The 21,619-nt window shown below is 35.9% G+C and overlaps 1 protein-coding gene and 1 long non-coding RNA gene across 4 annotated transcripts in view; one reads left to right on the top strand and one right to left on the bottom strand.

The window, feature by feature from the left end:
• PPARD (peroxisome proliferator activated receptor delta) overlaps positions 1-8,803 on the top strand; it is a 30,899-nt gene extending 22,096 nt beyond the window's left edge. For all 3 annotated transcript variants that reach the window (XM_087959809.1, XM_026680353.2, XM_026680351.2), the window contains 4 exons: positions 2,185-2,323; positions 3,817-4,019; positions 4,829-5,279; positions 8,273-8,803. In XM_087959809.1, coding sequence (XP_087815935.1) covers positions 2,185-2,323; positions 3,817-4,019; positions 4,829-5,279; positions 8,273-8,520 — 1,041 coding nt within the window. In that variant the 3' untranslated portion in view covers positions 8,521-8,803. The remainder of the gene's footprint in view (positions 1-2,184; positions 2,324-3,816; positions 4,020-4,828; positions 5,280-8,272) is intronic.
• LOC148131172 (uncharacterized) lies at positions 4,525-21,615 on the bottom strand. Its single transcript, XR_015748532.1, has 3 exons — positions 21,598-21,615; positions 21,031-21,081; positions 4,525-4,543 (listed from the first exon to the last, which is right to left on the bottom strand). It is a non-coding gene; the product is annotated as an uncharacterized LOC148131172 (long non-coding RNA).
• Between the last annotated feature and the right edge of the window lie 4 nt (positions 21,616-21,619).

Here is a 21,619-nt window from a genome sequence, read left to right as displayed (position 1 = left end):
AGAACACACAATCTTGGAAAGTCCCAGATGTTACCTTACTAGGATGAGATCATACAGCCACGGAAAGTCTCATGGGAAAGTTTGGAAAGTCCCATGAGAAAGCACAACTGTGTACCTTGAACTTTTACCTATTTTCCTGTTCCTTCTAAACTTGCAGATCAAAACAGGATGAGACATTCATGAGCAAAGGTACTCCTACCCCCACCAAGAATGCCTGCATATCCCTAGACCTATTGCTAGTATTTCAAAGGCCTTACAGAAAATGATAAAATGATCAATAGATTATATTACCACAACGGTGATGCCATGTGGTGTTAATAGTCTTTTGGTGGTTTCTGACAGATTTTTGATGTACGGCAGTGCCATGCTTTATGCTTTTTATAGCTTGTGTTGGTTGAGCTATGGTGTGTTGAATGATTTGGCACTTTTTGATAAAGCTACATGGATATCCATTTTGTTGGAAGACATTGTATGGTTTCCTTTTTCCAATGTTCAAGGTTGCTGCAGTGTGTTTGTGCTTGTCTAAATAGACAAGCTTCTCTTGTGGGAGATTGACTAGTTTATTTTGTTAGTGGAACACCTGGGTTGTGTGGGCAGTTCTTTAATAAATTTGTGTTTATAATTTACCATCACTGCCTCTGCTGTTAAGGATATCTAGGAAAGGGAGTGTGTTGTTTTTTTTCTTGTGAATTTTATTCCTTTGAAGATGTCGTTGATAGTTTTGTGTGTTTTTTCTAGTTGGTTCTTTGTTGTTATTAGCATGATACTAGCTAATTTGGTAAGGACATATCTGTAAGAAAACAATCGAAATAAGACCAAGCAGGCCACAGTTTAACTCTGAGCAACAAATACGCTCTAGAGAAGGAAAGATGGAACTAGAAACTCAAGAAGTCTCCTTTTTGTTGCTGTTCTTATTTTTCATTGAATCTCTCCTCTCAGAATGTAGAGATCTCTTTTAGAAATTAGACCTGGATATATGTGATAACTGAAGCAAGACCCTTATATGTATAGAGATGGAAAGACTCACAGATTCTCACAATAGAAGAATGGGTGGTGAAGTTAATGGAAAAGCTGAGATTAAAGAAAAGATTTTGTCTAGCTTTGTTTCTACGTGGAAACCACTTTTGGACTTTTTCTTAGAAACTAAAAGAAATGCTATGCTGATTTTGAATATAGAAATATAATATGGAATTTTAGACCAAACAGTTAATGTATTTTATATTTGTAAATGAATCAAAGAAAGTTGGAAATTACTTTTCTGTTTCTTTTCTTTTCTCCTTATTCCTTTGCACCTTCCTCCTCTATATTTGTTTTTCCTTCTTAATTTCTTTTTTTTCCTAGTTTTTATTTAAATTATTTAGTAGATTTATATGGTTGCCCACTCTTTTAACAAAAGAGCAGCTTACAAACAATAAAAACCCAATATAAAAACAATAACCTTCCACCCACCCCCAGCAACAATAAAGAATGAAACGAACCACTTGATGAGTTCCAACCCACTTTAGGCTCCCCAGGCTTGTTGGCTGAACCAGATGTTCAGGCCTTGTGAAAGAGTGTCAAAGTGGGGACCAACAGTTTAATCTCTCCAGGGATGATGTTCCAAAGGGAGGGAGCTACCATGGAGAAGGCATCCCGACAGATGTAACCCCTTAGGAGACAGGACCCGTAACATTCCCTGCCTCCCCCCTCTAGTGGGTTGGGTGGATGTAACTGGGAAAAAACAGAGTCCTTCAGATAAACTGGTCCTAAGCCATGAAGGGCTTTAAAGTTGATATCAGCAGCTTGAATTGCACCTGGAAGCAAATCTGCAGCCAATGCAACTCCCTTATCTGAAGTAATACCAAAAAAGATGAGATAACAAGGATGTTGAGAAGTTGGGATTTATTGATTACAGTAAAGTCCATCTGGTGGTCACTTGTGAAACTGCATGCCTTCTTTGTTTTATATATTAAAATAAACATATTTATTTAAGGCAGGCTTTGCCCCCTCCCTCCATCATTATTTTCTGCATGCAGTTTCATTTTAGAAGGTTTTTTTGTAATATGTTTAAGGCATGTATTTATTGCTGAAAATATTGTTCTAAGATCTAAGGTAATAGGAAACCTGGCACTTCTGAAAGGGCTATTAATATCAGAATGAAACATCTTGTTTGTGTCCAACATCTGTCTTACCACTTACCAACAGGGATTCTTTCGTCGAACGATCCGCATGAAGCTAGAGTATGAAAAATGTGAGCGGAACTGTAAAATTCAGAAAAAGAACCGAAACAAGTGCCAGTACTGCCGCTTTCAGAAATGCCTTTCACTGGGCATGTCACACAATGGTGAGATCTCCCTCTTCTTGCTCTGGGTTGGGTTGAAGCATAGAGTTATAGTGAGATTAGTGGAATTATACATTTACTATAAAATTTAATAAGGAGTAGAAATTTTAGGAATGCCTCACTGGATAGATATATTTAAAGCATGGATACCCTACATATTATTTTAAAATACTTAAAAAAATTACAGTAGCTAATAAATCAATATGAAATAAAATGAGCGCTAAAAGCTCAAATAACATTTGAGCATAAAATAAAAATATGGCCCATGCATCCCAAAATAGTAGTCCCCAAAGGACAAAAGTCTATTTTCATTTCCAGAACAAAAACGGTTTCCCTATGAAATCTATATAAAATTATTCTAAATAATTTAATTGCATGTCTTTGTTTCTTTTCTTAAAGCATTTTGAGAGAGTTTGGTGTGTTTCTGTATGTTGATGCCTATATTACATAAAGAAAAAAGACTAAATAAAAAAAAATCCTAGGGTATTCATATGAAGGTGCACAGTGATTTTAATGCAGGTTTGTTGCAACTAAGCAAAATTTGTATAGTCAGTGTCCAATTGGACAACTGTATGAGAATTCAGCAAATGCTGGCCCTCATTCAAGGTTAGATGGCACTGCAGTGAAAGCTCTGCTTTTGACTATGAAACGGTTAACATCCTACAATAATTTACATTATGTCCAAACTGTTGATACTGAACTGAAGACACATGAACTAACATTTGATCTCCTGATCCCGACTGGTATACGGCTGAAAGAATGATTGCATTTGCTTTAGAGCAGTAGGTAGTAATTTTCCTCCCAGGTTTGCCTGTGTGTAGCAATATGTTTGTACTGCTGTGCCATAAATTTGAAAATGCCTACTAACTCAGCCTTTCAGTCAGCACAAAAGCACCCATCCAGAAGAATGGAAAGTTTCTTTCCACCAAAAAGACATGCCTTTGCTTGCCTGGAGAAGCCTGCTGACATAGGATATGCTACCTTGCACTCCTCATCAGCATTGTACTTGGGGAGGTAATTATCATTAACTGTGTCACCCTGCATGTGTTTACTTTTTTTGTAGAATGAATGCCCTTAGAAAGGTATTGCTATATTTCTGGATTAAAATGAATTCATTTAAAATGAAGCTTTGTCTGGGAGCAGCAGGTGTGGGCATAGTAACTTGAACAGTAGATTAGAACCAGATGACCTCCATTCAAATCCCACTCAACCCATAATGTTCATTTATGACCTTGAGCTAAAGTCTGTCTCTCAGTCTAACATACTTCTCACAGCTGTTAGGGTGATAAATGAGGAACATTGTATATATTTTCCCTGGACTCTTTGAAGAAAAGATGGAATATAAACTGATATATTTATATTTGGCTTTTTCTATAATGTTATGTTACAAACAAAAAGCAGTTTTAAAAGACATGATGGCATGTTAATAAAAATAACTATTCTTAACCTTTTTAGCTCAAGGCTTTTAAGCCCCCTGCTTTGTTTTGTTTCTTTAGCCATTCGTTTTGGCCGCATGCCAGAAGCTGAAAAAAGGAAGTTAGTGGCAGGACTGACAGCTACTGAAATCAGCTGCCAGAACCAGCAGGTGGCTGATCTGAAAGTCTTTTCCAAGCACATCTACAATGCCTACCTGAAAAATTTCAACATGACCAAAAAGAAAGCACGAGGCATCTTAACTGGAAAAGCCAGTAGCACTCCTGTGAGTACCTCAGTTCCAGAGGTTTACGTAGTATATTAAAGCAAGAAAGACATTCTTCTCAAAACAAATTAGTATATACCCATATTTTTTTTAAAAAAATGCTATATTTTTAAACTATGAGTAGTATTTAAAAGATTTACGTGAGATTGGCATGCTATATTTATAGATAGCAGTAATTAAATGAATTGCCAGCAACTTACATTCCAGTAAAAGATATATATTAAAACTGCAATTAAAACTTTTATCAATAGAAATGACCACAAATATAACCCAACTTAATAGAAGTCATATTTAGGTTTCAAAAGCTCCACAAAGAAACTTCACAGTTCTGTGAAAAATTCCAAGATACATACTAATCAGACCTCTCATGAAAGGCTTTCCCACAGGGCAGAGCATCCCATGAAAACACTTCTGGGGCCCCCACTCTTCTTACCTTCTGCCTATGGGAAATCCTAAGTATTCCCACCTGAGATGACTCCACAGGATAGACTGATTCTACATGAAGAAGACAGTCTTCAAGTTACCTGAAAGTCAGACATAATAAAGACATAAATTGAATTTTAGTGTTATTATTTTTATATAATTCCATATAATAAAAAATAATGATGCCTTTCAACCTGGTTTGACTTATCTACATTTACCCGAAGAATCTGGTTCTCAGTTTGTACATTGTATTCTGTTTTTTAGAACAAAAAGGGAGGCTTTAAATGATCAGTAGTGTAAATAATAAGCATTGTCACACTCTGCCTTTGTGGCTACTGGTAGGTTTCTCAATACCAAATCCTAACTTTATATTTTGTTCTTCATAGCCTTTTGTGATTCATGACATGGATACCCTGTGGCAAGCTGAAAAGGGTCTGGTGTGGAAACAACTGATAAATGGGATGCCACCATACAAGGAGATTGGAGTTCATGTTTTTTACCGCTGCCAGTGTACATCAGTCGAGACCGTGCGGGAACTCACTGAATTTGCCAAGAGCATTCCTAGCTTCATCAGCCTTTATCTTAATGATCAAGTAACTCTCTTGAAATATGGGGTACACGAGGCCATCTTTGCTATGCTTGCCTCCATCATGAACAAGGATGGACTTCTGGTGGCCAATGGCAATGCTTTTGTGACACGTGAATTCTTGCGCAGCTTGCGCAAGCCCTTCAGCGAAATCATGGAGCCCAAATTTGAATTTGCTGTGAAGTTCAATGCCCTGGAGTTAGATGACAGTGACTTGTCTCTGTTTGTAGCTGCCATCATCTTGTGTGGAGGTGAGAGATTAGAAAAACATTGAGCAAGGGGGAAAGGTAATTCATTTTTAGCAAGAGATCACATTCAGAGCATTTGATAAATCATTCTCTGTCAGTTTATGTCACAATAATGGGTAGCAGTTTCACAGTGTATAATTTTAATTATGTCAGAAATCTGTTAGATACCATTCAAAACTTTCCTGCTATTAATATGGTAATAAAATGAGAGTAATATGTGTGGATATAAAATCAATTTAATATTACTGATATTAAATTTAACAGTATGATAGGATGAGTAAAAATATTATCAAACAATTTTATTCAATACTAATCAAAATTGTATTACAGTCACAGACCAGCATATATTTACTACTAAATTTATTTGGCAGATCCTGCGTTTCCTCCACAAATTCAAAACATCATATATAACATTTTCTCCTCAAGTTTTTCCATACAATAACATCCTAGCAAGATGGCCAAAATACCCAACTGAATTTTCATTACTAAGGGTAAATCTAGGACTTCTCACTTCTAAAAAGTACTGCTACATGTATTGCTACTGATGTGAAATTAATATAGTGTAGTCCAATCATTTAATTATTGTACATTCTGGCTGTCATTCTATTGCAGAATCTTAATTGTGCTATAACCAGACTGTAATAACTGAACTAAGAATCCTTAACCTTTTATCTCACTATTTTCTGAATAATATGAGGAAAACCCCCATAATTTCACTATGTATAATGAATTGGTATAATTTGGAAATTTCTGTTAATTATAAGAATGATTATAGCATTTTATCCAATGCCTAAGTAATGTCCAATTCTGTATGTTATTCCAAATTTAGTCTCTAATCACATATAATTCTTGGACTTACTTGGAATTGGTTAAATTTAATGTTAATACTATGGAAAAGTGAATTAAAAATAAAAGAGTTTTAAGAAGAAAGTGATACAGAGAGCATAAAGAGTTTTAAGAAGAAAGTGATACAGAGAGCATCACCTAAGGTTTAAAGATTTCCTTCTTGTGTGTTTCTATGGAAAACTACTGGTTGTAACAAGATCCCCGGAAGCTTCAAAAGGAGACTCTTGATAAGGACTATAATAGAAAAACTTGACTTTTAATAAAATAAAGAATAACCCAACAGACAAAAGAAATGGAAGTAATAAGCAAAGAATTTAAGTCGGAGCTTCAAAATGTGAGAGAGATGCTTAAAGAAAGAATGAGATTGGTGGAGTTAATGCTGAGTAAAGTAATGGCGTTGCAACTCGTGGAAGAACAAAGGGAGAAAAATAATAGTTTTGATGAGCATGAAGAACAAGGATCACTGTCAAAGGATATAAAAGGATGTAAAACAGACATCGACATTATAGACAATAAATAAAAGAGACAAGACACTCAAGACTAAGAAGAAGAAGGGAATATATAAGAAGAAACTCCAAAAAAGAGAACTGAAAAGTGGGGGAGGAGAAACATGGCCGATAGGCAGCGGGAAATAAAAATAAAACTAGAAGGAAAAAAGAAGAAAGACGGGGGAAACTTAGAAAAGGGAAACCTAGCCAAAATTATGAGATTCAGAGATAAGGGTTAGGGATTGTATAAGGGGGATACCACATGGGAATGTATATTGGCATTTAGTTTTAATATTTGTTGGAAATTATTTTAGGATTATATAATTATGTATATATATATATAACTGTATATAAAGTGTGCTGTTACGAACCCCAACATTGGAAGATTAAAACGGGAATGGAAATGTATTAAAATATATAGATAAATTTTGGATAGTGGAAAGGAAGAAAAATATGATTATGATTAATGATTATAAGAAAAGTGAAGATGAAATGAGTTATATTAAGAAGCTATTTTAGCTATTTCAGGAAGGATATTTTAATATATATATGTTTTAAAATATACAGTTGATTATTTAATATTAATATGTTTAAAGTTGGGGAATGAATTATTAAATCAGATAGATTGAGGGGATATACCATTTGGATCCTAAATATAGTGGTTTTTATTTTTACCCTTTTTAGATTGTTTATCATATAATTGGCTTAGGGAAAATTAAGGATAATGATGATGAGTAATGTTAAATAAAATTGGTCGTAAGCGGAAACAGAAATAATAGGGGATAAAGAACTGGGAATTTATATTTGGATGACATATTGATATTGAATTAATGGATTAAAATATGAAATGGAAATTTATTTAAAGATGAGTGGAATGAATAATGATATGTGATGATATTATATAAGATTGGTAGAAATGAAAGTATGATTATGTACAAGTGTTATAATCTGGAATCACGTTGCTCACATAAAGAGATGTGTAAAAATTAAAAAATTAAAAACTTTTTGGAAAAAATAAATAAAAAGAATGATTATAGCTATAACGGTAGAGGAAAATTATCTTTTAGAGGGAGAAAACTCTATTCCCATCATCTTCAATCAGCTAAGGTGTCATATTGCTTATCTTTAAAGGAAATGATAGCTTTTAGATGCTCGTTTATAGAAAAAGAAAATGAATTTTACTGTAGGGAACTTGTTTGTAATAGTGATAACATAGTTTTTTTTTTAAAAAAAAAACCTTTCATAAAAGAAGTCTAAGATGATTTTTTAAAAATTCTAAATATTTATTCTTCCATGAAAAAATAATGGATGGAGTACACAGAGTCATGCTTTTGTGTTTTCTTATTTTGCTTGAAATTGATTTTGTTCTTAAATCTTGATGGTTTCCCCCAATTTCTCTGCCATCTTTTATATTCAACATCATTATGATTTTGTCCCTGAGGCTGTAGATATGCTGTAGATAAGTCTAGGAGAGGATGTTTAATATCAGTTAATGTTCCTCTATGAAAGAAACTCCCTGAGCATGATACTGTGGAACAAGATAGTCTGACATTTATTTCTTATATATTCCTGAGGAAAAAAATATAAAAATATTGAGAAAAATACGGTAAGTCACAAAGTCAAATGTTTTATAAATAACTCGGTGTGTTTCTTTTCTTGTAGACCGCCCTGGCCTAATGAATGTTAAACAAGTAGAGGCGATACAGGACAATATTCTCCAAGCTCTTGAGTTCCATCTACAAGCTAATCACCCAGACATTCAATACCTCTTTCCTAAGTTGCTGCAAAAAATGGCTGACTTGAGACAGTTAGTGACTGAGCATGCACAATTGGTGCAGAAGATCAAAAAGACTGAGACAGAGACTTCTCTGCACCCTCTCTTACAGGAAATCTACAAGGACATGTACTGAGGAGCTTTTATTTATCAGATAGGTGAAAGCCATGGAATCCAGCAAATGCTTGTATATTAGCAAAGAAATCCCTGCGTCTTCCATTTCTTTACTAGAATTGCTTTTACTAGATGATTGATCTATGCTGCATATAGTGGCTTATAGTAGAAAATTGGAAATTTACCACTGGGTATAGACCAGAGGGCTTCCATTAACATACATTAAATGAAACTAACATACACTAAATGAAACTTGTTGCTACAGTTCAACTCAGCATTATTCCAGAGCTGCTATGGTATTTATACACACTCTGTACTTGAATTGTTATATTAGATAACATGAATTGTGCCCAATTCAAGCAAGCAGTACCTTCAATTGGCAGGTACAGAAATAGCATTTCATCACAATCCTGTTACATGTTATTTTTATATTTCAAAAATTTTGGCTGGCCCTAAGTATAAATTATGGGATATTACAAGGAAATTATGTGAATATATAAATTTCCCAAAGAAATAGTGTTGCCTGAAGAGTACGAACACTCCTTTTAGAAATTCTTTTACTGGAAAGGCCTTTAGTTTTCAACCTCAGTGCACAAAAATAGATGTTCTGGCTGAAAGGGTTGTCTTCCACATGGCTTTTTACATGCCTCTGCTTATTCTATACTGCAGATTGTTGAAGCTCTTCATGAAGTTCAAGGCTCTTCAAACTTGGCAAGTTTAAGACATGGACTTCAACTCCCAGAATTCCTGAGCTAACATGATTGGAGGAGGAATTCTGGGAGTTGAAGTCCACAAGTCTTAAAGCTGTCAAGTTTGAAGACCCCTGAATTAGTATAATGCTTGCTTATTTACATAGAAAAGTGGGCTTTCCTCTCCCTCTCTGTTCAGGTACTCACCTGAGAAAAAAGAATCATTCTGATCACCTGAGTACTTCACTTTTGGGGAGGGGAGAATACAGTGTAAGAAAGATTTTAAAAGGCAGCAGTCAGATTCTTGTGAAATCGGGGTGATTTATGGATGGTAAATAGTGAATAGTATTTTATTTTGTGATCTGTGGTGCAACCTCTTATCATGTCCTTTCCAAGAGGAGGATTCTTAATAATTGCACTTGTGTCTTTCCCACAAGCACAAACACATTATACCCTTTCATAATCAGTAATTAGGAATACAGGTAGTCCTTGATTTACAACCACAATTGGGACCAGGATTTCTATTACTAAGCAAGGCAGTTGTTCAGTGAGTTGTGCCTGATTTTACAACTTTTTGCCACAATTAAGTCAGTCATTACAGTCAATAAGTAAATCAGGCAGTCATTAAGTGAATCTGGCTTCCCTCATTGAGTTTCCTTGTTGGAAGCTGGCTGGGAAGGTTGTAAATGGCTGTCACATGACCCTGGAACAATGCCACTATTGTAAATGCATGCCAGTTGCCAAGCACCTAGATTTTGATCATGTGAACATGAGGATGCTGTAACTGTCATAACTGCAAGGCCTGGTCATAAGTTATTTCTTCAGTGCTATTGTAAATTCAAACACTCACTAAAGGAATGGTTGTAAGTCAAGGACAACTTAATTGTGTTATGGTAAGTATTCTATGTTCAGAAAACATTTAACAATTATTTCTCAATGGGTCTTATAAAAGATTCACGACAATTTAATATTTCTCAAGCATTTGAATTGGGTTACAATACAATTTTGGCTCCTTTTTCTTTCATGATTGTTCCTGCTTTATTCCATAGGTGTGCCAGACAACTCTTGCTAATATAATCAGGCATGATATTCTTCCGATTAAAATCGGAGTTCTGATTTTTTTGGGAATCGCCCCCTCCTTTCCCCCCCACCCCTTCTTCTCCTTCCCCTCCCCTCGGAGGCCCCGAGTCAGGAGTTGCTGGCGCGGCTCCGCGCGGCTCCAGTCCCGCGTTGCCTCAGGAAGGGAAAGGCAAAAAGGAAGAGCCGCGGCGGCGCTTTGCAACGGCAGCAGCGGCTCCTGGTTTTGCCTTTCCCTTCCCGAGGCAATGCGGGACTGGAGCCGCATGGAGCTGCGCCGGCGGTAGCAACTCCTGACAGCCCCAGCCGGATACCTGAGTGGAGCCCGGGCGGTGCGAGCGGAGGCCGCTGAGCGGCAGGAAAAGGGAGCTGGGCCAGCCACAGACCAGCCTCCGTGCAACACGCTGCCGCCCGGCCCTGGCGAGGGAAAGCAGCGGGCGCTCCCCGGGCGCGCGGCGGGGGGTCTCTTTTGGCCGGCCCCGATTTTTTTTTCAGAGCGGAATATCATGCCTGTATAATTCATCAGCATATTTCTTCTTTACTATAGAAGATTCTTTGGGTGTGAGGATTTTATTGTCACATTGATGTGCCAGTGATATGGAATCATTATGCCAACACCAAGTTGATGTAATGTGAATTTTGTTGGATTTCTTTCTTTGGTAACTTCCAATGTGTCCTGACTGAGTGCAGAATAGATCAACATGTTGGTTAAATGTGGCATTAAGAGCAATGTCATGTAATTGTGGTAATGTTTTTCTTGCTACATTGTTAAATGGATTCTTAACTTTCAGAGAAGAAAAACTATTATTAAAACAACCATGAATACCAAAAATAGTACATATATACATGTACAGTATATATTGTTGGATTTTAGATGATGCAAAAATTGCTTAAATTGGCTGGTTGTCCTGACATTTTAGCTCAAATCATGTAGATTTTCTGCTTGTTCTGCATAATACTTTAGATTTTCATTTCTGGATTTGGATATAGAAATTGACAAAAAACTTTCAGTCTTAATTCATGATACTAATAAGTAACAATATTTTCAAACTAACTTTTTTTAAAAGTGCCACCATTCTTTGGGGGAAGGGGCAAACGAAGCAGTGTTTAGCAAGAGCTTTACATGGAGGAAGCTTCCAAAACAGGGGCGTCAAACTCATGGCATCACATTGTCATCATGTGACGTATCACAACTTTTTCCCCCTTCACTAAACCGGGGGTGGGCGTAGCCAGTGTGTGACACATCCGGCCCTTGGGCTGCAAGTTTGACACGAGTTAAAAAGAACCATGAGACAAGTGATAAACCTATGCCACTGCCATGGTGCCACTGCCAGCTTCTGTTTAAAGGTAGGACTTGGAAAGAGAGACATCTGAAATCCTGGAGTACTATTGATAATCACTGTAAACAGTACTGAGATAGGCAACTGTTTGTTTTGCCTCATTAGTTTGATTATTTAGCTATCCTAGCCAATTAATATTCCATTATGACTCATAATATATCGTTTGGTCGATCCAGAGGTTGGGTATCTTTTTTATTTTAATAAACAAATGCTTTTTTTAAAAAAAGAGATCTTGAAACCTGTTTCTCCAACAATACAGCCTCCCCCAATAGGAAGTCCCAGCATGTTTTATAGGCATGAAATGAAATTATGCCCCTCCCCCCAAATTAAGGCCTATATTAAAACATGCGAAATGGGGGGGGGGGAATGGTGGGAGGGCTTGCTGTTAGGAAGTACTTTTGTTGCACACCAGGATATGGTGCTGCCTGCGTTGACCCTGATACGAAGTGCCCCACCAACGCCGAGGTCAACATCCAAGCCGTCGCCATCCGCCCAAAGATGCAACGGGGGGGGGAATTAAGTCACCCCCAGAAAGATGGCCTAGCCATTTTTTCGGGACTCAAAAAAAAATAAGACCCAGCCTTATATGAGAAACACGGTAATTAAATGGAAATTTGAATTGGACAACCGTGTTGCTTAAATTTTATTATAATCTAGGTCAGGGGTGTCAAACGTATCAGGACTTTTTTCCCCTTCGCGAAACCGGGTGTGGGTGTGGCCAGCACGTGATGCATCCTGCCTGTGGGCCATGAGTTTGACAGCCCTGATCTAGGTAATTTACTACCAACTTTTTAACAAAAATCAGAATGTATTTTGCAAGCTGTGGAATACTCTTGCAGCCAAAGCACATTTTTGATAATAGACTTATGTTTAACAACTTGCCTAATAGATGCATCTAGTTAGGATTTCTGATTAGATTGATGAAGTTAGTGAAAAATGGATCAATAATTTTCTCTATTTTATGTCTTGTTGCAGAAAGTATTTTCCTTGCTAGAAATACATTTTTAAAAATATTGATCCTTTCTTTGCCAGCCACCCTAAAAATCCAGACTAGACCTGTAGGAGACAGGTAAAATATCTTTTGCTGGTGGTAATGCTTTAAAATATTTAAAGGACCGTGTACACATCTATGCAGAAATAAATTATTTGGAGATTGTTTTGCAGCCATAATATTCCTCAGTTACCTTTTTTGCTTCAAACATTTTTTCCTTGTGTTCCAATTTCAGACTGCCAATACTATAGTGCTGTTTTTCTATAGTTGAACCCATAATAAAGAATCCTTTGTGATTTTCATGCATAGGATAGTTCCATTAATCAATTTGACATATCTACCATGTATTAGTAGCCAGAATGTTGTTTTCCTTACTAACTTAGAAGCGAGGTCCCTTCTTCCAACTCAGCACAGATGTACAGCATTTGCTTTTGTTGTATTTCTATTTCCAGAATGAAATAAGTGGGAAGTTCTACCTCTATCTTGCAGGAGTGATATGAAATGTGTTTTATTGGGAGAATTCATGTTTTAGGAGCCACAGGTGGGCAAATCACTAAAAGAATGGCTTGTAATTTTTATATTTCAGCATCTGCCTTAGACGTTCATTTTAGCCACTCTTACTGAAGGCCTCTTTTCCTTGCATCTTACTATTCTTCAGGAGATGCAGCACTATTTGCAGCACTATTTGCAGCACTAGAAGAGTGTACCTTTTTTTTTTTTTTTGCTGAGAAGTGTGATGGCAGAACAATGTAGCAATCCTCAAACTGAAATGTATATTTTTGCTAGAAGTTCAAATTTCAGATGTTTTAAAACAAATAGGGACTGACAATATAAACAATAGAAATAAATATTTAAGAAACAATTACAATGTAGCTTTTCTTTTATCTACTTCTAACTTTAGCTTCCCTGAGGACATAGATTAATTTTTCTATTACAAATTTCACTGAAACGCTGAACAGTATCTCTCAGTCACAATGTATTATGCAATTTTGAGTAATGGTAATTTTTAAAATCTTTTTAGGACAAAATACATTTCTGGTCATTGGGTTCTTCATTTGTTTTACTCTGAATGTGAATCTTTAAAAAAATACTGTATTTAAACTGAAATAGAAGCATACTGAAACAGAAAAGCAAATTTAAGATACACTTTTGGAAGTACAAATATAAAAATTATTAATTTAGTCTCTAGCATTAATTTGGACTTTCAGGTATAAAATAGATCACATATCTTTGCTTTCCTATATGCAAATATCATGAAATGCCATTAGTTTCAGAATCTTGTGTTTATACACATAGATCAATTTGTATGTATAAAGCAGCCTTCAGTAACCCACAAGAGACTGTCAGCGTGACATGCTGTTAATCCAAACCACAACATTTAATTACTTTGTGTGGACTTTGTTCAGTTCAGTACACATGGTCTTAGGCTGAACTAACTACAATTTGAGCTCAGACTTAAGAGCTGATAGGTAGGATGCTAACAAAAAATTCCAAAAAAGTACTTGTACAAATGATATTTCATTGAGCAAAGTAGGTTATACTTCTGAGAAAAGATACATGGGATTTCAGTGCATGATTCTACATAGTTATGCAGGTTATTTCATGTTTTTTTAAATTATAATTTTATTTGTGAAACAAAAGACATTTAAAAACAATGAAAAACTATTTTCAAAGTCTTTCAACATGAAATAACCTGGTGCAGGTTATTTCATGTTGAAAGACTTTGAAAATAGTGCTTCATACATATAAAATACTTCAGTTTTCATTTTAATAAGACTAGCTTGGCAGTGGATCTTTATCTAACTGGATAAATGGGGCCTTAACAGGAACTCTTCAATCCCCTTCTAGCTTAAGCAGTTGTTAATGATTGCTTTATGAAATCCATTGCTTCTGATACATGAAAATGATTGTTACATAAGTTAAATTAACTTCTAAGAAATGTCCAGGACTCCTTTGTTATTGTTTAACAATGCTCCTTTTTAAATTTTGAATTCAAACTTACAGTGCTTGTAGCTGTTTCACATAATACCAAAAAGCATACATAATATAGCTACTGTATCTTCCCACATTGTATAATCTGATATTGAAATATACAGTGATCTATTAGTATGTACCATATTCATTGGAAATATGCATTGGCTCTATGGGAGCTGTTTCTCAAAAAAAAAAAAAAATATTTAAGGAAGCATGAGGGGACAAAAATAAATAATGGAGAAAGGTAATATTTTAGCTTATTGGTGAGTAAGGAAAGATATCCCTGCAGATTTTACTCCGCTAGTCATTGCCAACTATATGGGGCGGTGTTCATCTCCATTTCAAGGCCATGCTGTCCAAAGACATTTCTACGGTCATATGGGCAGCATGATGTCATGGAACACTTTCCTTCCCACCAAAACAATACTTATTTATCTACTTGCATTTGCATGCTTTCAAACTGGGCAGGGGCTAGGCAAAGACAGGCACTCACACCTGTCACATGATGCTGTCAGGTCTTGAACCCCGGATGTTGGCTTCACAACCAGAAAGCCTAGCGTCTCAACTGCTGAGCCATTGTGCTGCCTTTTTGGTGAGTAGAGTAACCCATATCCAGTTAAAATAGACTTTTATGCAGAGAACCCAAGCGCATGCTGATTTAATAGGGAATATAATTAATGTATTAAGAAATACATTAATAAGAAACTTACTTTCCCACATTCCCACTCTCATCTCATAATTATTCAAAATAGTGCCTATAAAGTCTTTGAAAAGTAATGGTAGCAAGAGAAAGAAATAATATGACCAAATGTTTTCATGAAGTCCATGTGTATCAACCTATTGCTATGAATACATTTCATTATTTTTCAGTAGGCCGAGGAAGAATGAATAGTATGTGTAGGCTGCTTCTTTTTGCACAGTCTAAGGAATAAGCTGACTGGTTTTCAGTGGAATACCTCAATCTGATGAACAACTTTTGCACTCTTCTATTGGTTGGTAACAGAAAGAACTGACTGGTTGATGCTATTTCTTGTTTTCATCAAGAGTTGTCAGAAGTGAAGGACCTTATGACTAATTTGCAAATGCTTTGAAGTAATTTGGGAATGGAAACAGTACCATGTAGAGATGTCCTAATTGTCCAGGATGTGTTCTCCTCTTAAAGATTATTCTGAACAACTGAAGATATAAATAGTAATTACAGACATGAATAAACAATACTGACTAGCTGCTAAACATGGCATTTCTATAAGTTCCTATCTAGACTGTTCTTGTATTTTTAAAGATCCTGATACTGGAAGCATTTCATAGATTTTCTTCAGCAACTTTAACAACAGTTGAATAAGATCAGTATTATTCCTGTAGCAGGTAGAAGTTGGAAGAATGTACTTAGTGACACGCTAGATTTGAATCTGAAAATATGAACTAAGTCACATTCTTCCAGTTATGTATGCATACGTCTATACCCCAAAATTAACACGCTTACCTTCCAGACGTGTTTGTACCATTTTGAGTACAAAAAAAGTGCCTTAAGAATGCTAAGTGTTGTGATATGCAAGTTTTGAACTGGAAGTTTCTAATTCATCTTAGCTTTATCATGTGTGCTGATAAATTCACACCACAAATATAACTACAGCTGAGGTCTCACATATTTTGAATCCTAGCAATTTGACTTTTAAATATATGATTGCTTTGCTTTCTCCTGCCATATTTTAGCAGTCTAACATCCTAAGTTTATTTGTTTCTGTCAAGAGAGCATTGAATCCACGTAATGTTTGATTATTTATAAATGTGCAACAAATGCATCCTAAAACAGCACCATTTGCAGGATATACTACAGGGAATGATCTAATCTAGTTTCAAGTATTCATTCAAACTGCCTCTCTCAAAAACATATACTTTTTAACCAATCAAATCAGAGAAAACCAGAGAAACTATCCTATTTATGCCAATCAAGATAACTTGAAACATTGACAGATTTAGAAACATTGAAATACAAAATGCTGTTACTGCAGAACTACATAAATGGGAATAAAATAAAAAGTCAACCTTATTTGGAATCAACTTAAAAGACATGAAAAATGTGTTCAACCTTTCACGACCCAACTGCTTGTAAGAGGGTCTGTGGGGATCATCTTTTATTTCAAAAGACTCAGCAATTATGCTAGCTTCTAGAGATGGATTGAAATGATGTCAGAAAAATAGTATTTCTATCCACATTGGAATTTGGGTAGAATCTTTAAGTAGTTTGTGGTTCATTTAGAAGCTTTGCAAAGGTCTTCTAGTGCCCCCAACCGGGCCGCCGACGCCTTCCACGTGCTTCCGTGAGCCCCCCTTCAAAAGCACTTTTAAAGACCGAGCACCGGGAGCCCCCCCAGCGACTGAAAGCCCCCCCGCCCCCACCGGAGCCTCGCCAGCTAAGGTTGGGTCCCCCCCCCCCCCCCCCTTTTCTTCAAAAAGTAATTTTAAAACAAAAGCTACCATTCAGAGAGAGAGACAGAGAGAGACTGTGAGTAAATTGTTTAAGATCCTTAAACAGACAAGGTCTTTATAGAAAAGCCAGCTCAGAATCCATCCTATAGAAATCTACTGGAAGTACAAACTAGATTATTTTATTTTGGTAATCTTGTGTTTCCACATTTTGTTCTTCATTTTCCTCTTTCCCATCCCCACCCCAGGAAACGATGGCAGTGTTGCATTATATCTCTTGACTAGGGCTAAGAGTCATTACCTAAAAGCTCTTGTATATTTTAATAAAACAAAAGAGATATTTTGGAACATTTTAATGACTCATTTATTCCACCCTTAACCTTATGTTCATTCATATTCAATTTTATTATCAACTGTGACCATTGTGAGTCAACATTAAAGATCATAATTTGTATTTTCCCACAAGATGCATTTCAGTTGCGAAAATACAAGTTTCATGGTTGATTAAAATAGGTATATTAAGGTTTATGCCATAATTATTTTTGAGTATCAAATGAAACATTTCAGACACTGAATACTTATTTTATATTCAGTACTATTCTTAAATATTTAAAACAATATACTGGGTTTTCTTGGTTCATTTATCTTCTTTTGCTAACCTTCCTGCTTTGCCAACCTTCATAGACTTGCTCAGCCCTATTTTCCTTTCCGCTAACCACGTTTTCAAAATGTAAGATTAGCTATATTTTCTTTGTGATAGATTTAATTTATCACAATAATAGGTAATAGGTACAAGACTAAAGAGGCTTTTTCATTGTCTCCCTCTAATCGATATATGCCAGCAATGCCCCTCTATATTTTATGTAGAACGGTGCAAACCTTACACAAAAGATTAACACAAATTTGCCATCAGGCCTCAGAACAAAGAAAGTAATATAGCATTTATACCTCCCTTAAAGTAACCATTTGGGGGGGAAATGAAGCTTTAATACTATCATTGAATGGGAGGTTGCCATCAAAATGTTTCATTCCATATCAAGCTTGTGACTTCTAATACAATTAGGAAAGATGCTACTAAAACCTTAATGGGTTTTTGCCACCATAAAGTAATACAACTGCCCTACAGTGTGTGTTATTATCACCATACCTCGTTCATTCATTTCAAATGACTGCCCACCTCAAATTCATGATTCTGGGCAACTAATACTATTTAAAATATTTAAAAACAAAACTATAACATATATAGCAGCTCAGAAAAACCAACATAGCCACGATAGGGACTTAGGCACACATCTGGGGGATTGAAGACAAAAACCAGATTTTCAAGGCCTTAAAAAAAATCAACAGGATTGTGGTAAGTCTGATCTCCAGAGGGCAGATGATACAATCAAAAAGCCTCTTCTAGGATTCTGCCACATGACACACCCTGACGGACAAGATCTGGGGCAACTCTTAGATCTAACATAACAGGTAGATACTGTACAATCATAAGCAGATGGTCCCACAAATAACTTAATCATGTAGAGCATACTTCTCCAAACTTGGCAACTTTAAGACTTGCGGACTTCGACTTCCGGTTTGTCGGCTTCGCGAGCGGCAGGGATTTGCGAAGCTGCGCGATCCCTGCCGCGCTAGCCGTTTTTGGGGCTCCGACCCAGCCGGGTGCGGAGCTAGGCTGCCCCTGCAGGGGCAGCTGAAGGTAGGGGATCCGGAGAAGGGTTTGGGGTGCTGCAGACCCCCTCCCTGGCCGGCAGAACCCCTTTTCCCAGGACGGTGCAGCGGCGGTCCGTAATGGCCGCCACAAAGAAGCTGGCAGCCGGGTAAGAATGCGCAGGAGGAAGTGGAGAAAGTGATTGAGAGGAGAAAGTTTTTCTTGGCTCCTAGGACTCTAAGACATATTTAATAAAATTCCTGAATAGTATGACTTTCTGAATAATACCTGCCAGAAGAGGAAAAAAGCGGCTGCTGGAAGGTGCTGAAAGGATAGCTTTCCCTCTTTTCCTACGGAATAAATAACTGGATATTAAGAAACCTATTTTTAGGTGGAAATTGGATTTAAGCGATGAGTGGGAAGAGAGAGGATTAAAAAGAAAATATTTGTATGCTAAGATTTGTTGGAGCAGATGCCTTAAGGATTTGAAGACTAGAATATATTGTAACAAGACTTTAAACAGATTTGGACTTTCTTTCTCTTTGATTGATATCACCCCAGAAGGAGAAAGTGAGAACTCTGCCTTGGTTTGGACTGATTGATAACTTTGGGACTGTTTTATCTTTTTTATTTTCTTTTGAATATTCTGGTTGTTGTAAGAAGAAAGAAGGAGAAAAGAAAAGAAAAGATTTATAATGGCTCTTTCTGTTGAGGAACTGAGAAATGGTGTGGAAGAAGCTTTTCTTTTCTTAGAAATGGCGCTTACTAATTATCAACAAAAATTACAACAGATGAAGACAGCAGAGGAACAAGAAAGAAAGGAAGGAGCCATCTTTAATGAATCTCAGAATTTGATCCAGAAAAAGGAAGAGAGAAAGAAAAGAAAAAAAGAGAAAAGAAGAAAACTAAAGGATTTAAGGACTTAAGATCTAAAACAACATTTAAGAAAGGGAAAAATAAAGTGCAAAACCAATATGATGAGTGTAAACAAAGGGGAAAAGAAATACGACAGAGAAGGGAAGCCGGTAAGGCAGAGGCTAGAAGAAGGGGGTAGAAAGGTTTGTTGGGAAAAGAAAGAAAGGAAAAGGTGGAGAAAAGCTACAACGTTTTGAAATTGAATGGAAAAAAGGAATTTTTATGGATAATGGATAAAGTATAATTTTTTTAAAAAAAAGATTTTGCAAGGTACATAAGATGAGATGGTAGTATTGCAATGGTTTAAGAGTTGATAAGAGATTAAAATGTTAAAATGTTTAAAAATGATTGGTATTAAAACTTAATAATAGGAGAGGTTTAGAATATTGTTTTAATTAAAGAGTTTAATAAAATTATGGTATTGATGTTATTATAAAATTTTTATTATAGTATTTCTTTTTAATATTTGGATTTATTCTCTAATTATGCATTTAATTGTGTTGGATGTATTAGTTAGATAGAATGTACCAAGCAAAATCTGATTGGGTATTAGATATTATTTTAAAGATTAATTTGATTAACTTAGGGGAGATAGAAAGGCATCATACTCTGATTAATGAATTCAGGAGAAACTGATTTTCTTTTTTTTTTATAAGGGATGAGACAAAGGGATGATAAAAATGGACAAAGATACAAATATAATGATTCAAACTAAGATGATTAATTAAGGTAGAATTAAGAAGTGTGAAATATGTGGAGAAGTTAATATAGAAGGCTTAGAATGGTAAATAAAATAAGTAATGATATGTAAGATGAGCATGAATATAATTGAAGTCCATGAAGAGAGAGACACCTGGGTCCAAGTTACTTTCCAAAAGATATTTTTTTATGTTTTGTGTGTTGTGTGTATATGTCTTTTTGGGGGAGAATTGGTAAAAACTTGTAGAAATATAGAATGAGAATAATGGTAACTAAGTCAGAAAGAAACAGATGAAATAATAATAATGATATTGAATAAGAGTAAAGAGAAGTAAAGAGAAATTGAATAAGAGGTTTTGGTATATTATATGGAAATGGTTTAAAACAGAATCATAATTTATCTGACTTGTTAAATTTATAAGGAAAAAGGTTTAAACATGTAATGAATAATGATAATTTGTGTGTTTTAAAAATTAATAAAACTTGTTTAAAAAAAAAAAAAAAAAAGACTTGCGGACTTCAACTCCCAGAATTCGGCAGGTTGTGACCTCATCCAGATAGCTGGCTGAGGAATTCTGGGAGTTGAAGTCCGCAAGTCTTAAAAGTTGCCAAGTTTGGGGGGCCCTGGTGTAGGGCTTTAAAGGCAATAATTGCACCTTGATTGAATTTGGAAGCATACTGGTGACCAATGCAGTTCATGAAATCTAGGCTAAAAATTGTGTGTGTTGAATTCAAATTTATAGGACTAATATGAGTAATGAACACCTACATAATGTACTGGGATTAGGACGAAGATGCTCCAAAGTTTTTGAAGTGATGGCTAACTGCAAAATATTTGGCAGATTCAACTTTTAGAGGTTCACACTTGTATTTTGCTTCCATTCTCTGCCATCTCACTGATGAGACTGGTTAAGCAGCTTAATCACCAATTCTTTGGAAAATGACTATGCCTTGTCTATAAGAGATTGTCTTATCTATAATGTGCTACTTCCTCTCACTGATCCCTGCTATAATCCTGGTTATACTGTACCAGTATTGCCTTAAAAGTAGCTATTTTTGAAAGAAATCTATTACTACTGTATTTTATTTTGCCTAATCTGTACATAAAATTGTAACACAATATTTTTGCTTGAAAACAAACCTATTTGCGACCTATTTTATTGTAATTTGGATTTTGCTTGGTAAAAGCCGATTAAAGCTACTATTACTACTCCTCTACTAAACTTCATGTCAGTAAGTAGGACTTGAGAACAGAAGTTCAGGATGGACGAACCCCACTCGTAAACACAATCACCCCTCCTCCATATGCCTCCTATGCAGAACACGTCTGGAATACCTGCTGAACGATTTATCTCCCC

The sequence above is a fragment of the Notechis scutatus genome, chromosome 3 (genome assembly GCF_049901735.1).
Source record: "Notechis scutatus isolate UNSWTSFEM ecotype Mainland chromosome 3, rNotScu1.2, whole genome shotgun sequence".
NCBI lineage: Eukaryota > Metazoa > Chordata > Lepidosauria > Squamata > Elapidae > Notechis > Notechis scutatus.
Note: the sequence above shows the minus strand (reverse complement) of the source record. Positions and strands in the feature narration are given on the sequence as shown.